The sequence below is a fragment of the Gossypium hirsutum genome, chromosome A07 (genome assembly GCF_007990345.1).
Source record: "Gossypium hirsutum isolate 1008001.06 chromosome A07, Gossypium_hirsutum_v2.1, whole genome shotgun sequence".
In the NCBI taxonomy this organism is placed as follows: Eukaryota; Viridiplantae; Streptophyta; class Magnoliopsida; order Malvales; family Malvaceae; genus Gossypium; species Gossypium hirsutum.
The window spans coordinates 5,550,342-5,567,446 of record NC_053430.1 but is presented as its reverse complement, the minus strand read 5'-3'; the positions used below and the strand labels follow the sequence as shown (position 1 = coordinate 5,567,446).

At 33.3% G+C, this 17,105-nt stretch overlaps 3 protein-coding genes and 1 pseudogene across 5 annotated transcripts; 2 read left to right on the top strand and 2 right to left on the bottom strand.

The window, feature by feature from the left end:
* Positions 1-1,057: 1,057 nt before the first annotated feature.
* Positions 1,058-5,087, bottom strand: LOC107913185 (hexose carrier protein HEX6). The gene is made up of 3 exons (XM_016841681.2): positions 4,862-5,087; positions 3,209-3,531; positions 1,058-2,299 (listed from the first exon to the last, which is right to left on the bottom strand). Exons 1-3 carry the CDS (start codon positions 4,989-4,991, stop codon positions 1,217-1,219), a joined length of 1,536 nt encoding a protein of 511 aa, XP_016697170.1. The 5' UTR covers positions 4,992-5,087; the 3' UTR covers positions 1,058-1,216.
* An 872-nt stretch (positions 5,088-5,959) lies between these two features.
* On the top strand, positions 5,960-8,985 carry LOC107913183 (quinone oxidoreductase). Its single transcript, XM_041117316.1, has 5 exons — positions 5,960-6,404; positions 6,819-6,960; positions 7,712-7,938; positions 8,111-8,368; positions 8,539-8,985. The coding sequence occupies exons 1-5, from the start codon at positions 6,141-6,143 to the stop codon at positions 8,842-8,844; spliced, it is 1,197 nt and encodes a 398-aa protein (XP_040973250.1). The 5' UTR covers positions 5,960-6,140; the 3' UTR covers positions 8,845-8,985.
* Positions 8,986-11,067: 2,082 nt separating this feature from the next.
* LOC107911095 (hexose carrier protein HEX6-like) lies at positions 11,068-13,107 on the bottom strand (annotated as a pseudogene).
* A 48-nt stretch (positions 13,108-13,155) lies between these two features.
* On the top strand, positions 13,156-15,861 carry LOC107913182 (2-haloacrylate reductase). Of its 3 annotated transcripts, none has more exons than XM_016841677.2 (5): positions 13,156-13,518; positions 13,888-14,029; positions 14,517-14,743; positions 14,916-15,173; positions 15,344-15,861. In XM_016841677.2, the coding sequence occupies exons 1-5, from the start codon at positions 13,477-13,479 to the stop codon at positions 15,647-15,649; spliced, it is 975 nt and encodes a 324-aa protein (XP_016697166.1). In that variant the 5' UTR covers positions 13,156-13,476; the 3' UTR covers positions 15,650-15,861. The 3 variants fall into 3 exon arrangements, with proteins under 3 accessions (XP_016697166.1, XP_016697168.1, XP_040973249.1); XM_016841679.2 differs by lacking the exon at positions 13,156-13,518 and adding an exon at positions 14,126-14,317 and having other exon boundaries at positions 13,894-14,029; XM_041117315.1 differs by lacking the exon at positions 13,156-13,518 and having other exon boundaries at positions 13,894-14,029; positions 14,126-14,743.
* Positions 15,862-17,105: the final 1,244 nt, after the last annotated feature.

Genomic DNA, 17,105 nt, shown 5'->3' with positions numbered 1-17,105 from the left:
GTGAAATTAGATACTGTAGCGATATTGTGGCGTGAGATAAAAAGTAAGCTAAACGCACCGCACCGCACCGCACCCAATCGCCCATCCAAACCCACCCTTAGTAATGGAGTGTAGTACCTTGTAGTCCGAATCCGGCAATTGAGTCAGGTTAGGGTGTTTTAATAGAACACTTTCCCAATATTTTTCTTTTTGGACGGTCTACACATCAGTTTTAAGAAATTTCAAGTGTTACTTCACTACCAACCATAGTTGAAAATGAAAAGGGTTAGTTGTGACATTAGGACTTCACTGTAACATGGGTTTGGTCGACATAGAAATTTAGAGTTTAATTCTTCCAATTTGGCATACATTTGTCTTTTTTTATTTTTGAAATGTTATCCTTAGATCCAAATTCAAAATACCATCACTTGTTGTCGCTAAAATGGTAGTATGATTTTTTTTATTGTTATTCCATCACACAATATGAAACATATAGTGAATCATTTACAACTAGTAGTAAAATTACTATAAAAAACCTCTACAGCTCCTTTCAATTTCAATCCCTCTAAAAAACTTGGGCCAATTTAATCACTGCCAATTTTAAAGATGAAAAACTAAGGACAATTAATGATGATGTTAATGTATTTCATCATTTGTATATAATTATGATTGGCTTCTAACAAATTTAGCCTTCAATGTTTTAATATTTTGCCAATTTGATTTTGGTTCTTATAAATTCAACAAATTCAACCTCAATGTTTATACAATTACACAAATATTGCGGGATAAATTTGTTAAATTAAGACCAAATTGATAGAATGTGTAAACTTTGAAGATTAAATTTATTATTATACCAATAAAAATCATGATACTTTCGTGATCAATTGTCCTTATTTGCTCGCTTTCAAAATTAAAAAGGATTAAATTGAATTAATTTTTTTTATTAGGGACCAATTTGTTCAATTTTAAAATTGAGAGAGATTGGAGAGGTCATTTTATCTAATTATGTTAGCCGAATGTTTCAGGCTACTAAAAAGAATCCAGTTATGTCATTTTATGAGGGAGATTAAAAATAGAATTAGGCCAAAAGAAAATAATAGCATTACAGAAAAATTTTCATTTTGTATGCTATAATTTTCTTAAAAAAAAGCTCTCAACATGAGTTTTTTTCAACCCTTTTATTGAATTTCATCATGCATCATATATAAAGCCATGCAAACTTCTTTTTTTTTATGCATTATGCCCCTTGTTGTCTATAAGCCTTCTTCTCATCGTCCACCTCTCCAACAATTGTTTTCCAAAACCGATGATCCTTCCACACTTTTTCCATTTGTTCAATCGGCACATTTTTGGTCTCCGGCAACAAAAAGTACACGAATGCAGTCATCACCACGACCCATCCTCCGAAAAAGAAGAAAATCCCGGACTCGAAACGACAAAGCATAGCTAGAAAAGATTGTGCAATGATGAATGTAAAGAGAAATCCCATTGCCACTGTAATGCTTTGTCCTGCTGATCTAATCTCCAGTGGGAAAATCTCACTAGGAACTAACCATCCTAATGGTCCCCATGACCATGCAAAACCAGCTACATATACACAAATTAAAGCTAAAACTAAATAAGCATACCCTTTGCTTAATCCACCATGATCCCCTAACAAAATGGCCATAATTACTCCAATTGTTATTTGTGTCACAAACATTTGAATTCCTCCTATCATAAACAAGGTCTTTCGACCAAGTTTATCGACCACGAGTGCTGATACGAATGTCGCAGTAGTACCAACAAGGCCGGTCACGACTGCGGACATCAGTGAAGCACTTTCACCTTGGCCAATGGTCCTAAATAGAATTGGTGCATAAAATGTGATGACATTGATGCCTGTTACTTGTTGGAAAAATGGTATAGCTATTGCCATTACCAGTTGAGGCCTATATTTTCTTTGTATAATTTTTCGAAACGGACGGTTGATGGTTTTTGAAATCAAGCTTGCTTCGACGAGATCATCTAGTTCTGCTTGGACATCGGTGGTGCCGCGTATACGTTGCAACACGGTTTTGGCCTTATCAGGATTACTGCTATTTTGAATTAAGCTGTTGGGTGTTTCGGGGAGGAGGATTGCTCCGATTGTTAGGATTGAGGCCGGTAATGCGGCTAGTGCGAGGGAGATTCGCCAACCCCATCCACCTTTGATCTTTTCGGTGCCAAAGTTTATAATGTTAGCCGAAAGAACGCCAAGGCCAACGCCGCATTGGAAGCCAATGTTCATTGCTCCTCTGTGTCTGGGAAGCGCCATTTCAGAGATATATAATGGGACTGACTATAAACCGAATGCAACAAAGCAAAAATACAATTAGGTCCCAAAATATAAGCAAATTCAAAGGGAAGGTCTAATTATAGTTTTGGTTCCTCTATAATCCTAAAATTTGAGGTTTAATCTCTAATCTCTAATTTGACATAGTTGTACACGATTTTTTTAACAATCTTAAACATTTCACATATATATAAAATTATTATTAGTTAAAAATATTTAACGAAATTTTCATGTTGCCCTCACTATGTGACCAAATAAAACCAAAAAAGCCCGATGTAATTATCACTTTAATGGAAACAATTAACCCCGAATTGTCAATTTAGACAAATTAATGATACTATAAATGCAGAGGACCAAATTATGAGGAGTTGGTTTAAATTAAGAAATTGTATTATAAATCTCCGGTGCGGAAGTAAGAGGAGTAAAGGAGTTCTTCGTCTCATCAAAATTTTGGAAAGTTGTCATTAAGTCTTTCAAAATGTTAAGCTCTACAAAAGTTTAGAAAATTTTAATTTAAACCTTTAAAATTTTTAAAATTTCTTATTAATTTTCGCAGAATTTTTAAAAAATTTTAATTAGACCCCTTTTTTTAAAAAATTCTCATTTAATCCCTAATATTCTCAAAAAAATTAATCAAACTTCTACAATTTTTGAAAATTTCAATTAGATCCCTCAAACTTATGCTACATTCCGCCACTATTGACCCTCCTAAAAATTTATAATTCCATTTATGCCCTTTTGATTAAAAAAAAACTCTGAATTTAACCTCTCCAAAAGCTTATAATTTTATCTTGACCTCCTAATAGAAAATTTCTAGTTTCGCCTTTGAAATTATGCCAAATTAAATCTCAAAATTTAAGCATAACGGAGGGACTACAACCATAATTAAACTGCAAATATAATTATTGTGCATACCTGGTTTGCAAATCCAACTCCAACGCCTAGCAAGACACGACCGAGTATCAACATGTAGACGTTAACAGCCGCACCACCAAGTGCTGAACCAGCAAGGAATGCAGCTCCTCCTATAAGGATGGAGGGCTTGCGGCCAAAGGCTCCAGTCACTGGCGATGCCAAGAAAGACGAAATAAGGCCAGCTATGTAGAGTGAGGACGTAAATGAAGTCAACAATTGGCTGTCGAATTTGCAGTAATTGCTGATTTTGGTATCTTCTTTCATCTTTGTGTAAACTTTTGGGAAAAACTTCTTCAAAAATGGCTCCATCGACGTCACTCCACCTTTGTTACAACACAGCACATGCCTCCATAAGTTTGACTTTTGTTCAGTTGAAGTGTCAATTTGTTTCGGTCTAATTGTAATTTAACCCCTCAATTATATTAAATTTTGAGATTTAACCACTTTAATTTAAATCGATAGAATTCAACTAATAACAAATTTACATATCAATATGAGGCTTAAAGCTGTAAAAAAATTTTCAAATCACCACAATAATGGCAACAACTACTACTAGCTGTGGTATAAATTTGGTCCTACTTATCTATACGACTGGAAATTAACAAGTGACTCCCGATTTGCTTTTCTCTTCTTCTTTTTTTGACATCACAATATAATGGTCAAATTTTAATTTTGATCCTTATATTAAGTTAAAATTTGAAATTTAATATATATATATACTTTAATTTTTAGTACAATTTTGTCTCTTTACTTTTATATTGTCATTAGTTAGTCTATATAGTTAATATTGTTAACTAAAACGTTAATGCCAATTTTTCTTAAAAATATTATTCCAACAAAAATTATTTTATCTCGATGAATTCGAATAGGTGTTTCTAAAAACAATATCCATATCAACATTTTTAAGGTCATCTTTTTGTTACATGGCTATTGAGAGTTTTTTTTTTTTTAATTTCAAAATGTAACACCAATGAAGTTAGAAGAATTTTTTAATGATGGTAAAAATTGAACCTAAATTTTTAAATCTGAAAAGAAAAAAAAATTAAATTCTTAAAAATAAAAGAGCTAAATTTCAATTATACGAAGTGCGTATAGTCTTGGAGTATATTTCAACTTCCAAATTTTTTACCCTATAATTTTTCCCAATCAAATAATTAACCCAACGCAAAGAGTGGGTTGAGCACCATACTCGTATTATTATAAAAGTAGAAGATGAAATTAAATTATAAAGTTAAAAAAACCAAAATTTCAACACAGCAGAGGGACTAAAACTTAATTAGACGATTTATTTTTCAAAACTAAGTTTCATTAGCCTTAAATTCATAAAATAGTCACTGCTTTAACAAAAAGTTTCAGCCAATAATGAAGTTGTTCCAATCATTCTATTTGAACCGAAGCAAATGCCAATAAGGTTATAAAACTTATTGACAATGTTTCAATGCCTATGTAGGCCATTACATCAACTTCAAAAGGATGCAATTTTTTCCCATACTAAGACAATAGAGACTATATACAAGAGTAGAGAATAAGTGCACGAATTCAAAATGATTCAGATTGATTCGACTGAAAATCAATCTAACCCACTCGAGTCTAGATGAAATATAAAAGAAAATCTTGCATATTGATGTTAAATAGATAAAAGTAGAAAAGAACCTGAAATTCCAAGATCATAACCAAAGATGATTCCTCCTGTGGCAGCCATCATACATGAAAGAAGTACAAGCAAAGTTAGCCTGCCATTGTATTGGCCACCTTCACTTGCTATAGCTAACCCAACTGCCATGGCTCAATTCCACCAAGAGAGAGAGATTTGAGATTTTAGATAATGGAGCAGACTTTGTTTGAATATTGTGTTATAGAGCTAATAATTAAGACCGGACTGTACCGTCTTCTTTGACTCTTTAATCTTCTTTAAAATGTAAGCTTCTGGTTTATGAGATTCACCAAAACAAGTGGATATAGGCACTCCACGCAAGCTTCAAAATAATGGTGATTCAGCACCCAACTCTTCTTCTAATTTGGGAGAGCTTAACAACATCTTGCCAAATTTTCTTTGAATATTCACATTATCTTAACCATGGAGAAGACAGCTTCCATCTGTATCCATATCAATGAGGAATTCAAAAATTCATTTAATGGCCGAAATTGAATAATAAAATATAAAGATTGAAAATATCAAACATAATTCTCTTCATTTCAAGGCAAATTGCATTTTTATTATAAATTAATTTTTAGTTTAAACATTTATTAACAATTTATGTCATAATTTTTTTAATTTTAAAGTAGCCAAAATTCGTCCTGCCTAAACTAATTAAATAAACAGACCACTGATTAAATAAACAAATGTAAATTTAAATTCGCTTTGCCTAACTACTGTAATATAGAAGTTGTTGTATTAAGAGTTAAATGATATTTTATTTATATATTCAAAAAATAAGAATATCAATCTATATATAATATATTAAAGAGTAAATTAGTCATTTTTATTAAAAAATTTATTTATTTTTACTGTTAAAAACTGATATTGATGATAGAATAACTAATTTTCAAAGATAAAATTAGATAAAATTTTTAATAAAATGATCAATTTATTTTTTTTAAATAAAATGATTAATTTATCTAATTTTTTAAATAAAAAAATAAAATGTATTCTAACTTTTACAATACCTTTAAGAATATTAAATGTGAATTTAGATTTATCATCCAATCGATTTCAATTTAATAATTTAAGTTTTAATAATTTTTGTGTCATTTAGGGTCGCACCTATCCATGCTCAAAATGTGGGAAGATTCAGGTAAACATGCATACACGAAAAATATATTATCTCTACGGGGAGACATGGGGCATCTGATTATCTCTACGCCGCTTTGAAGACGATAGATATTTAAGATTATGTAAGCTAAACAAGTCAAATCCGGAAACGTAAACTGAATGAGCCTCTTAAAACTTGGGTTCTACAATCAACGCTTCCATTTGCTTCGCTTTATTCCACCACAGTCTTCCAATGTCTCCCCATCTACCTTTTGGGTGCAAAATCTGACCAACAATAACACCACCAACCACTCATCGTTATCTTATTATACTCCCAGGATTAATCCTGTAATAGCCAAGGCACTGCGTACTGAAGCATCTGCCACAGTACAGCCCATAAAAATGGTGAAAGCTATCAGGGTTCATCAATTTGGTGGATCTCAGGTCTTTTCTTACCCTTTCCAATGCTTCATCACTTTGCTATTACAATTTTTATGAGTTTGATTGAATAGTTCTTTTGGGAAATTAAAAAGATGTGTTCTTGTTGTTTTCATGCTTTGCTGCTTGCAGTTTTGCCCTTCTTTTTTATTCAACTTTGATTCAATTATTCTGGGTTTTGTTGTTTTGGCCTTTTTTTTATTTAATTTTGATTGAATTAATTCTGGGTTTTTTAGAAAGTTAATTTTTTGATAAAGAAGGATCATACTCTTGTTATGAATGGTTAATTTTTTGATAAAGAAGGATCATACTCTTGTTATGAATGTCGTTTACATCCTGCGAATTTTAAAACGGAGCTTAGATTGGAATGTTTACGGGCTGTGGTTTGCTTGAATTGATTTCTTTGCATTGGCTATATAGGTCCTTAAATGGGAGGATGTGGAACTTGGGGAACCCAAAGAGGGTGAGATACGTATTAAAAATATAGCTATTGGAGTGAATTTCATCGATATCTATTTTCGGAAAGGAGTTTATAAGGCTACTACCATGCCCTTCACTCCAGGTTGGTTCGATTTGTTTGAAAGTTTAAAAGTAGAACAAATTTTTACATTATGAGAAATGCGGAACATTCCAGGCTGATATGATACATGTTTTGCAGATTAGTTGATATACAGCAAGTCTTTCTAGTCCCTTCTCATTGAGTATTGTCTAAATGCTAGGCCTTGGACTCTTGTCACTTGAATTTTAGTGGTACTTTCTTTGAACAAATTAATGTGATTGCACCGAAGTTCCGGAAAAAATAGTTGAGTTTACATTTAGCAAGAGATGAAAAGAGTAGCATAAAAGTTTATAAATTACTCTTTATGGTTGATTGTTGATACTTATTTCCATTTCATAATTTAATTTACTTGGCTTACTTAACCATACTAACCGTATTTTAGGTCTTTAAGATAATGATCAGCACAATCAAATATATTCAATCTTTAAACCTGGACTCTTTTACGGATCAGGAAGGTGTTATGACTATTTTAACCAATGGAACTTTAGATGTCCGATGCAGTCTATATTAAACTTGCATTAGAATCTGAATGAAGTAATTCTCTCAAGGTCTTTTTCAGTAAGTACTCTGTTTCCTTGCATGTCCTGAAGTAAATGGAACACTGAATTTATTTTCTAGATTTTCTTTTTCTTCCATCTCATCATGTAGTAGCCAACCCCATGGATTGGGAAAAGGATGTGTTCACTATGTTAGCATGAGTTTTCTCCAGTAATGATTATCACAGAAATCATTTGTTTCCATTCTTTAATTACAGGTATGGAAGCTGTTGGAGAGGTGACTGCCGTGGGACCTGGACTGACTGGCAGGAAAGTTGGAGATATTGTAGCTTATGCTGGTAATCCTATGGGTTCATATGCCGAGGAGCAGATTCTTCCAGCTGACAAAGTTGTGCCAGTTCCTCCTTCGGTTGACCCTATTACTGCTGCATCCATCATGCTGAAGGGTATGACTGCCCAGTTTCTAGTACGTCGTTGCTTCAAGGTAGATTGCATGGATACAAGTTGTTCATAACTTTAATCATACTATAGGTTTGGTGCTTGGTTATTTTCTCTTTATCCTGACATTTACTCCTGTCAATTAATCTTATTTAAATGTTGAAAAAGAGTCATAATTGTATTAACAAAAAGTTTTAACACAATATCATGTAATATAGGTCGAATCCGGACACACAGTTCTTGTTCATGCTGCAGCTGGTGGGGTTGGATCTTTATTATGCCAATGGGCAAATGCACTTGGTGCCACTGTCATTGGAACTGTCTCGACCAAAGAGAAGGCGGCTCAAGCAAAGGAAGACGGATGTCACCATGCAATAATTTATAAGGAAGAGGATTTTGTTTCCCGTGTCAATGAGATAACATGTGGCAAGGGGGTGGAAGTTGTCTACGATTCTGTAGGGAAAGATACCTTTGAGGTAATCACGGTTCTGATACTGATGCTTTATCGTCTACTTTGCTCGTTCTTACTTTTAGGTTGAATCTATTCTTATGTTAAGCCATTAAAGGTTTACAATATCCACGGTGAAAAATTATATAACTTCACTGAACTTTGTAGCATTCTACTAAAAGTTTTATATTTTGTTAGGGCTCGTTGGCATGTTTAAAGCCCCGTGGCTATATGGTGAACTTTGGGCAGTCATCCGGTACACCAGATCCGGTTCCGTTGTCTGCACTTGCACCCAAATCATTGTTCTTGACTAGGCCTTCCATGATGCAATACACGTCAACTCGGGATGAGCTGCTGGAAACTGCAGGGGAAGTGTTTGCTAATGTTGCATCAGGCGTATTGCGGGTTCGGGTGAATCACAAGTACCCCTTGTCAGAAGCAGCGCAGGCACATGCAGATCTCGAGAATCGCCGAACAACTGGATCAGTTGTGCTGATTCCATGAAAGCATCTCGGTTGACTTTGAACACCAATTGCATGAGAAAAATAAAAATAAAAAAAACTATAACGTGTGGGATTATGTAAGAACTTGATCTATATATATATGGAAGTGCATGTTGAAGGCTTGAAGCCAGAATTGAATAAATTATTGCTATTAGTTAAGCATGCATATATATACACAATGATTTATGCAATGATGAAGTTAAAATAGGATTAAAAGAAAATCAGTGGTACAAAAATAATATCCAAAATTTTGTGCACCTCAATGGAAATTAATTTATTGGACTTGAATGCTAAGGAGACTGGGTTGCTTACTATGTTCACAAATCCAGAAGTAAGGCCTGTTCACTGGTCGGAAGGGTAGTAGGCTTTGTCTCGGTGGAGATAGGTGGTTGTTACCATGAAGGTTTTATGCTAGTTCATGGATTGCATTTTGATCTTTTTACTGAAAAAAAGGTAAATTAATCCCTGTTAAATTAAAGAGTAAATTATTTTCTGTTATAAAATTTATTTCTACTGTTAGGTGTTGACATGGTTGATGAAACAATTAAAAAATGGCATGTGGGGCATCATGTGTTTCTCATGCTGATGTGGAGGAACTAATTCAAGCAAAATAGAAGAAATTTTTAATAGAAAAAATGGATGAAATTTTTGACAGAGTGGATGCAACTTTTTACATGGTGGAATTAATTCAAGCAATTAGACAATAACACGTTCATCGCTTAGCAATAGAATGGGCAAATTTTTAATACAATGACTAATTTATTTTTTTGACCTAATATATATGGATTAATTTATCCATTTTCAAGTAATTAAGGTAAACTGCAATCCACCTCCTAATATATGAGCCTTCAAAATACTTTTACCGCATAATTTTTTGTTAGTATAGTTAAACTTGATTTTTTAGTCGTTTTTATAATTTCATTATAATTTTCTTATTTAGAAATTAACCTATATCTGAAGTATAAATGGTTTGGATTCAGATTTTAGAATTTCCATAAAAATAAGATTTGAAGTTTTAATTTTTTAAAATAAAACAATAAAGATATGATGGAGTATATATACTATGATAAAGATGATCAAATGACATGGACTAACATTGAATTATTTTGATGCTTAAGATTAAGATGCACATAAAGTAGAATAGTGCATTTTTGCCCTCATTTTCCCTTGTTAATTTGTGGCTTATATAGTGACAAATTTAATGAAATTATGGACCACTTCCCCAAGGTTTTTCATTTTACACATTAGTTTTAAGAAATTTAGTGTTACTTCACTACAAACTATAGTTGAAAATGAAAAGGATTAATTGTGACGTTAGGACTTCACTGTATCACGGGTTTGGTCGACATAGAAATTTGAAGTTTAATTATTCTAACTTGACATAAATTTATTTATTTTTATTTTTAAAATATTATTTGTAGATCCAAATTGAAAATACCATTAGTTGTTATCGCTAAAATGATGGTATGATTTTTTTTTATTGTTATTCCATCGCACAATATGAACTACACAGTGAACTGTTGTCAACTAGTAATAAAATTACAGTAATGAAACTCTCCAATTCTTCTCAACTTCAAATTTGAGTAAATTGGTCTTTCTCGAAAAAATTGTACAATTTATTCTTTGTTAATTTCAAAAGTGAGCAATTAGGACAATTAAGCATTACGTTAATGTCTTTCGTCGATTGTAAATAATTTTGGTTGGTATGGTAATAAATTTAGACTTCAATATTTACATATTTTTTCAATATGGCCTTAATTCTTATAAATTCAACAAATTCAACCTAAATGTTTACACAATTACACAAATGTTATGGAACAAATTTGTTAAATTAGGACCAAATTGGCAAAAAATGTAAACTTTGAGGGCTAAATTTATTATTATACCAATCAAAATATTAATGTCTTGATTAATTGTCATTTTTTGCTCACTTTCAAAATTAACAAGGATTAAATTATTTTAATTTTTTTTGAGAAGGGATCTCATCTTTTAGGCTACTAAAAGGAATCCAATCATGTCATTTTATGAGGGGGACTAAAAACAAAATTAGACCAAAAGAAAATAATAGCATTAAGAAAAACATTTATTTTGTATGCTATATTTTTTTTAAGAAAAAGCTCTTCACATAGTTTTTTTCAACCCTTTTATCGAATTTCATCATGCATTGTATATAAAGTCATGCAAACTTCCTTTTTTTTTTTTGCTTTTTTTTTTTTTTTTTGCATTATGTCCCTTGTTGTGTGTAAGCCTTCTTCTCATCATCCGCCTCTCCAACAATTGTTTTCCAAAACCAATGATCCCTCCATTCTTCTTCCATTTGTTCAATCAACACATTTGTTGTCTCCGGAAACAAAAAGTACACGAATGCGGTCATTGCCACGCCCACAACCCATCCTCCGAAAAAGAAGAATCTTGGACTCAAAACGGCAAAGCATAGCTAGAAAAGCTTGTGCAATGATGAATGTAAAGAGAAATCCAATTGCCACTGCAATGCTTTGTCCTGCTTATATAATCTCAAGTGGGAAATTTTTACTAGGAACTAACCATCTTAAAAGTACACAAATTAAAGCGAAAACTAAATAAGCATACCCTTTGCTTAATCCGCCATGATCCCTAACAAAATAATCATAATTACTCCAATTGTTATTTGTGTCGCAAACATTTGAATTCCTCCTATTATAAACAAGGCCTTTCGACCGAGTTTTTCGACCACGATTGCTTATATGAATGTTGCGATGGTACCAACAAGGCCAGCCACAGCTGCGGGCATGAGTGAAGCACTTTCACCTTGGCCAATGATCCTAAATAAAATTGGTGTATAAAATGTGATGACATTTATGCCTAATATTACTTGTTGGAAAATGGTATAGCTATTGCCATTGCCAATTGAGACCTATATTTTCTATCTATAATTTTCTGAAATGTGTGGTTGATGATTTACGAAATCGAGCTTGCTTTGATGAGATCATCTAGTTCTTCTTGGGCATTGATGGTGTCACGTATACATTGCAACACGATTTTGGCCTTCTCAGGATTATTGTTGTTTTGGATTAAGTTGTTGGGTGTTTCGAGGAGGAAGATTGTTCCAATTGTTAGGATTGAGGCCGGTAATGCGGCAAGTGTGAGGGAGATTCGCCAACTCCATCCACCTTTGATCTTTTAGGTGCCGAAGTTTATAATGTTAGCCGAAAGAACATCGAGACAAACACCTCATTGGAAGCCAATGTTCATTGCTCCTCCATGTCTGGGAAGTGCCATTTCAGAGACATATAATGGGACCGGCTGTAAACCAAATGCAACAAAGCAAAAACACAATTAGGTCCCTAAATATATGCAAATTCAAAGAGAAGGTCTAATTATGGTTTTGGTCCCTCTATAATGTTAAAAGTTGAGATTTAATCTCTCTACTCTAATTTGACTTAGGTGTACACGAATTTTTTGAACAATCTTAAGCATTTGATAGACATAAATTTATTGTTAGTTAAAAATATTTAATGAATTTTTCATGATAAAACCAAAAAAATAGATGTAATTTTCACTTTAATGAAAACAACTAATCCTATTGTCAATTTAGACAAACTAATAATACCATAAAAGTAGAGGACCGAAATATGAAGAGAGGGATCCAAAAGGGAAGATGCTTTGGCCTCCTTGCTTTAAATTAAGAAATTGTATTATAAGCCTCAGGGGTTGAACGAGTCAAAGGAGGTCTTGGCCTTGTAAAAGATTTGGAAAATTGTCATTGAGTCTTTTAAAATGTTTGAAAATTTCATTTAAAACCTTTAAATTTTTCAAAAAAAAAGTACTTTAATATTTTAATTAGACTGATATTTTTTAGGAAATTCCCATTAATCCCCTATATTCTTGACCTCTCCAAAAGCTTATAATTTTATCTCAACCTCCTAATACAAAATTTCTAGTTTCATCCTCAAAATTATGCCAAATTAAATCACAAAATTTAAGCATAATGGAGGGACTAAAACCATAATTAAACAGCAAATATAACTATTGTGCATTCCTGGTTCGCAAATCCAACCCCAACCCCAACGCCTAGCAAGACACGACCGAGTATCAACATGTAGACGTTAACAGCCGCACCACCAAGTGCTGAACCAGCCAGGAATGTAGCTCCTCCTATAAAGATGGAGGGCTGGCGGCCAAAGGCTCCGGTCACCGGCAATGCCAAGATAGACGAAATAAGGCCAGCTATGTAGAGTGAGGACGTAAATGAAGTCAACAATTGACTGCGGCACCTTAAAATTTTAATTTTTGCAAGTCATTTTCATAAATAAGTAAAAAATTTCGGGTCAGTTTCTTAAAAGAGCCGGCATCTAATTATCTCTACGCCTCTTTGAAGACGACAGATATTGTGATTATGTAAGCTAAACAAGTCAAATTCGGAAACGTTAACCGAATGGGCCTCTTAAAACTTGGGTTCTACAATCAACGCTTCCATTTGCTTCGCTTTATTCCACCACAGTCTTCCAATGTCTCCCCATCTACCTTTTGAGTGCAAAACCTGACCAACAATAACACCACCAACCACTCATCGTTATCTTATACTCCCAGGATTAATCCTGTAATAGCCAAGGCACTACGTACTGAAGCAGCTGCCACAGCACAGCCCATAAAAATGGTGAAAGCTATCAGGGTTCATCAGCTCGGTGGACCTCAGGTCTTTTCTTACCCTTTTCAATGCTTCATTACTTTGCTATTACAATTTTTATGAGTTTGATTGAATAGTTCTTTTGGGAAATTAAAAATATGTGTTCTTGTTTTTTTCATGCTTTGCTGGTTGCAGTTTTGCCCTTCTTTTTTATTCAACTTTGATTCAATTATTCTGGGTTTTGTTGTTTTGGCCTTTTTTTATTTAATTTTGATTGAATTAATTCTGGGTTTTTTAGAAAGTTAATTTTTTGATAAAGAAGGATCATACTCTTGTTATGAATGTCGTTTACATCCTGCGAATTTTAAAACGGAGCTTAGGTTGGAGTGTTTACGGCTATGGTTTGCTTGAATTGATTACTTTGCATTGGCTATATAGGTCCTTCAATGGGAGGATGTGGAACTTGTGGAACCCAGAGAGGGTGAGATACGTATTAAAAACAAAGCTATGGGAGCGACTTTCATCGATATCTATTTTCGGAAAGGAGTTTATAAGGCTGCTACCATGCCCTTCACTCCAGGTTGGTTCGATTTGTGTGAAAGTTTAAAAGTAGAACGAGTTTTTACATTATGAGAAATGCAGAACATTCCAGTCTGATATGATACGTGTTTTGCAGATTAGTAGATATACAGAAAGTCTTTCTAGTCTCTTCTCATTGAGCATTGTCTAAATGCTAGGCCTTGGACTCTTTTATGGATCAGGAAGGTGTTGTGACTATTTTAACCAATGGAACTTTAGATGTCCGATGCAGGCTATATTAAACTTAAATTAAAATCGGAATGAAGTAATTCTCTCACGGTCTTTTTCAGTAAGTATTCTGTATTTGTTTTGCATGTCCTGAAGTAAATGGAACACTGAATATATTTTCGAGATTTTCTTTCTCTTCCATCTCATCACGTGGTAGCCAACCCCATGGATTGGGAAAAGGATGTGTTCACTATGTTAGCATGAGTCTTTGCCAGTAATGATTATCACAGAAATCATTTGTTTCCATTCTTTAACTACAGGTATGGAAGTTGTTGGAGAGGTGACTGCTGTGGGACCTGGACTGACTGGCAGGAAAGTTGGAGATATGGTAGCTTATGCTGGTGATCGTATGGGTTCCTATGCCGAGGAGCAGATTCTTCCGGCAGACAAAGTTGTACCAGTTCCTCCTCTGGTTGACCCTATTATCGCTGCATTCATCATGCTGAAGGGTATGACTGCCCAGTATCTAGTACGTCGTTGCTTCAAGGTAGGTTGTTTGGATACAAGTTGTTCATAACTTTAATCATATTATAGGTTTGGTGCTTGGTTATTTTCTCTTCATCCTGACATTAACTCTCATCAATTAATCTTATTTAAATGTAGAACAAGAGTCGTAATTGTATTAACAAAAGGTTTTAACACAATATCATGTAATATAGGTCAAACCCGGACACACAGTTCTTGTCCATGCTGCAGCTGGTGGGACTGGATCTTTATTATGCCAATGGGCAAATGCACTTGGTGCCACTGTCATCGGAACTGTCTCGACCAAAGAGAAGGCAGCTCAAGCAAAGGAAGATGGATGTCACCATGTAATAATTTATACGGAAGAGGATTTTGTTTCCTGTGTAAATGAGATGACATCCGGCAAGGGGGTGGAAGTTGTCTATGATTCTGTTGGGAAAAATACCTTTGAGGTAATCATGGTTCTGTGACTGATGCTCTATCGCCTGCTTTGCTCGTTCTTACTTTTAGGGTGAATCTATTCTTAAGTTGAGGCATTAAAGGATTACAATATCCACGGAGACAGATGATATAACTTCACTGAACTTTGTAGCATTCTACTAAAGGTTTTATATTTTGTTAGGGCTCGTTGGAATGTTTAAAGCCCCGTGGCTATATGGTGAGCTTTGGGCAGTCATCCGGTACACCAGATCCGGTTCCGTTGTCTGCACTTGCACCCAAATCATTGTTCTTGACTAGGCCTTCCATGATGCAATACACGTCAACTCGGGATGAGCTGCTGGAAACTGCAGGGGAAGTGATTGCTAATGTTGCATCGGGCATATCGCGGGTTCGGGTGAATCACAAGTACCCTTTGTCAGAAGCATCGCAGGCACATGCAGACCTCGAGAATCGCAGAACAACTGGATCAATTGTGCTGATTCCATGAAAGTATATCCATTGTGGCTTTGAACACCAATTGCATGAGAAAAAAAAAACTATAAAGTGTAGGATTATGTAAGAACTTGATCTATGTATATGGAATTGCATGTTGAAGGCTTGTAGCCGCAGCTAAATAACTTATTGCTATTAGTTAAGCATGTACATATATACACACACATGATTTATGTAATGATAAGTTAAAATAGGATTAAAAGAAAATCAGTGGTACAAAAATAATATCCAAAATTTTGTGCACCTCAATGGAAATTAATTTATTGGACTTGAATGTTAAGGACATTGAGTTGCTTACTATGTTCACAAATCCAGAAGTTACGCCTCTTCACTGGTCCGACGGGCAGTAGGCTTGGCCTCGATGGAGATTGGTGAATGTAAATGAACTAAGTTTGGATAATGGTAAAAGTACCATCAAGGTTTTGTATTGTCTTAAAAATGATAAATCAATCCCTATATGTTAATTTAAAGAGTATATTATTTTTCTGTTAAAAAAAACCTATTTCTATTGTTAGGTGTTGACATGATTGATGAAGCAATCAAAAAATGATATGTGGCGTACCATATATATCTTATGCTAACGTGGAGGGACTAATTCAAGCAAAATTAATGGAATTTTTAATAGAAAAAATAGCTAAATTTGTATACATAGGGTGCAATGAATGCAATTTTTGACGTGGCAGAACTAATTCAAGTAATCAACAATCACACGCCATCATTTAGCAATAATAAAATAGATAAATTTTTTAATAGAGGAGGCAAACTACAATCTACCTCCTAGTATAAGAGGTTTCAAAGTACTTTACCTTACATATTTGTTCATGTTTGTTATTTATTTTAAAGTTTATTCTTGTTTGTTAAAAATTTTAAATTTGCGTCCGTGTTTGTTTATCCAAAATTATGTATTTATTTTTATTATTTTACTTTAAATGAATTTATTAATGAATATTAAACAAACATGATTGTAAATATTAAACTAATATGTTCGTGAGCATATAATTAATAGTGTTCAAAAATAATATTCATGAATAATAATAAATAAACATATATATTTATTTTTAGATATAAAATAATCAAACACAAATATTAGTAATTCTATTATAAATATATAAAATAAGCTTAGTAATAAAATTATTATTAATTATATACTACTCTAACAATTAACGAATTTAAAAGTCTTCAAAATAATTTATTTATTCGCTATAATTTTTTTTATAATTATATAATAATTAAGTAAATTGTTTGAATAAATATATATTAAATAATTATTAATTTTTAAATAAGTTATAAATTTAATTATATAGAAATTTAATTTAATATTTTATTATAATTAACCTCCTCCCCCATTAGTGTGTTTGTATTTGAAATAATTCGATTTTAGTTTAATTTTAAATGTTAAATTTGGATATTAGTTTGGGGGTAGCGGGAAAAATATCTCATGCACACTAACA